This window comes from Eimeria mitis, genomic scaffold (genome assembly GCF_000499745.2).
Source record: "Eimeria mitis Houghton genomic scaffold, Emh_scaff971, whole genome shotgun sequence".
In the NCBI taxonomy this organism is placed as follows: Eukaryota; Apicomplexa; class Conoidasida; order Eucoccidiorida; family Eimeriidae; genus Eimeria; species Eimeria mitis.
This window is the reverse complement of record NW_013577154.1, coordinates 6,050-6,982: the sequence shown is the minus strand read 5'-3', so window position 1 is coordinate 6,982 and position 933 is coordinate 6,050. Positions and strand designations below refer to the sequence as shown.

The window sequence follows — 933 nt, the reverse complement described above, 5'->3', positions numbered from 1 at the left end:
TGCTGCTGCTTCTGCTGCTGCTGCTGCTGCTGCTGCTGCTGCTGCTGCTGCTGCTGCTGCTGCTGCTGCGAAGCACACACCTCTGCACCGCGTATAGAGCGCTGGTCCTCGACTGTGCTGCCCACGGCCTGTCTTTCATTCCGTGTATCATTGTTTCCCAGGTTGCTGCTGCTGCTTCAGCTCTCTGCACAGCAGCAGACACAGGCTGTTGCTTCTGCTGCTGCTGCTGCTGCTGCTGTCTCGCAGCAGCAGCAGCAGCAGCAGCACGAGCAGGACAAGGAAGAAACTCTGCTGCATGCAAAGCCGGAGACCCAGCATACTGAATGGAGATGCTGTCCCCTATGCCCCTCCATAAGGATCCTAAGACATCGACGAGTGCTGCTGCTGCGGTGAAGGCAGCAGCAGAGGGTACCGAGCCCCCGCCTGCAGCAGCAGCAGCAGCAGCAGCTGCTGCTGCTGCAGCAGCAGCAGCAGCAGCGGCTGGACTGCTGCTCCGCTTTTGTTTCTCCTCTGCTGCTGCACACGAAAAGCCAAAGCCAGGCAGCAGCGCATCCGGAAACTCAGCATGAGCTGCTGCTGCTGTAGCTGCAGCAGCAGCAGCTGCTGCTGCTACAGGTGCAGGTGATGCAGGTGCTGTAGCTGCAGCTGCTGCAGGTAATGCTGCTGCTGCTGCAGCAGCAGCAGCAGCTGCTGCTGCTGCTGATCTGTTTCCTGCATCGGGAGAAGCATGAAGCAAAGGATCGCCTATTTGTCTATCCAGCCCTTCTGCAGCAGCAGCGAGTAATTCTACAGCAGAGTTTAACTTCTGCTGCTGCTGCTGCTGCTGCTGCTGCTGCTGCAGTTGCTGCTGCTGCTGCTGGCCTTTCAGCAGCAGATCCGCATGTCTGCGTTTGAGTTTAAGAGTTTGCTGCAGCAGCAGTTCGTTTGCTGCTG

At 58.5% G+C, this 933-nt stretch overlaps 1 protein-coding gene across 1 annotated transcript in view; it reads right to left on the bottom strand.

The window, feature by feature from the left end:
* EMH_0026410 (uncharacterized protein) overlaps positions 1-933 on the bottom strand; it is a gene marked incomplete at both ends in the record, with an annotated part of 2,974 nt that overhangs the window by 687 nt on the left and 1,354 nt on the right. Inside the window, one exon of the mRNA XM_013502608.1 lies at positions 81-933. Within this exon, the coding sequence (XP_013358062.1) occupies positions 81-933 (853 nt within the window). The remainder of the gene's footprint in view (positions 1-80) is intronic.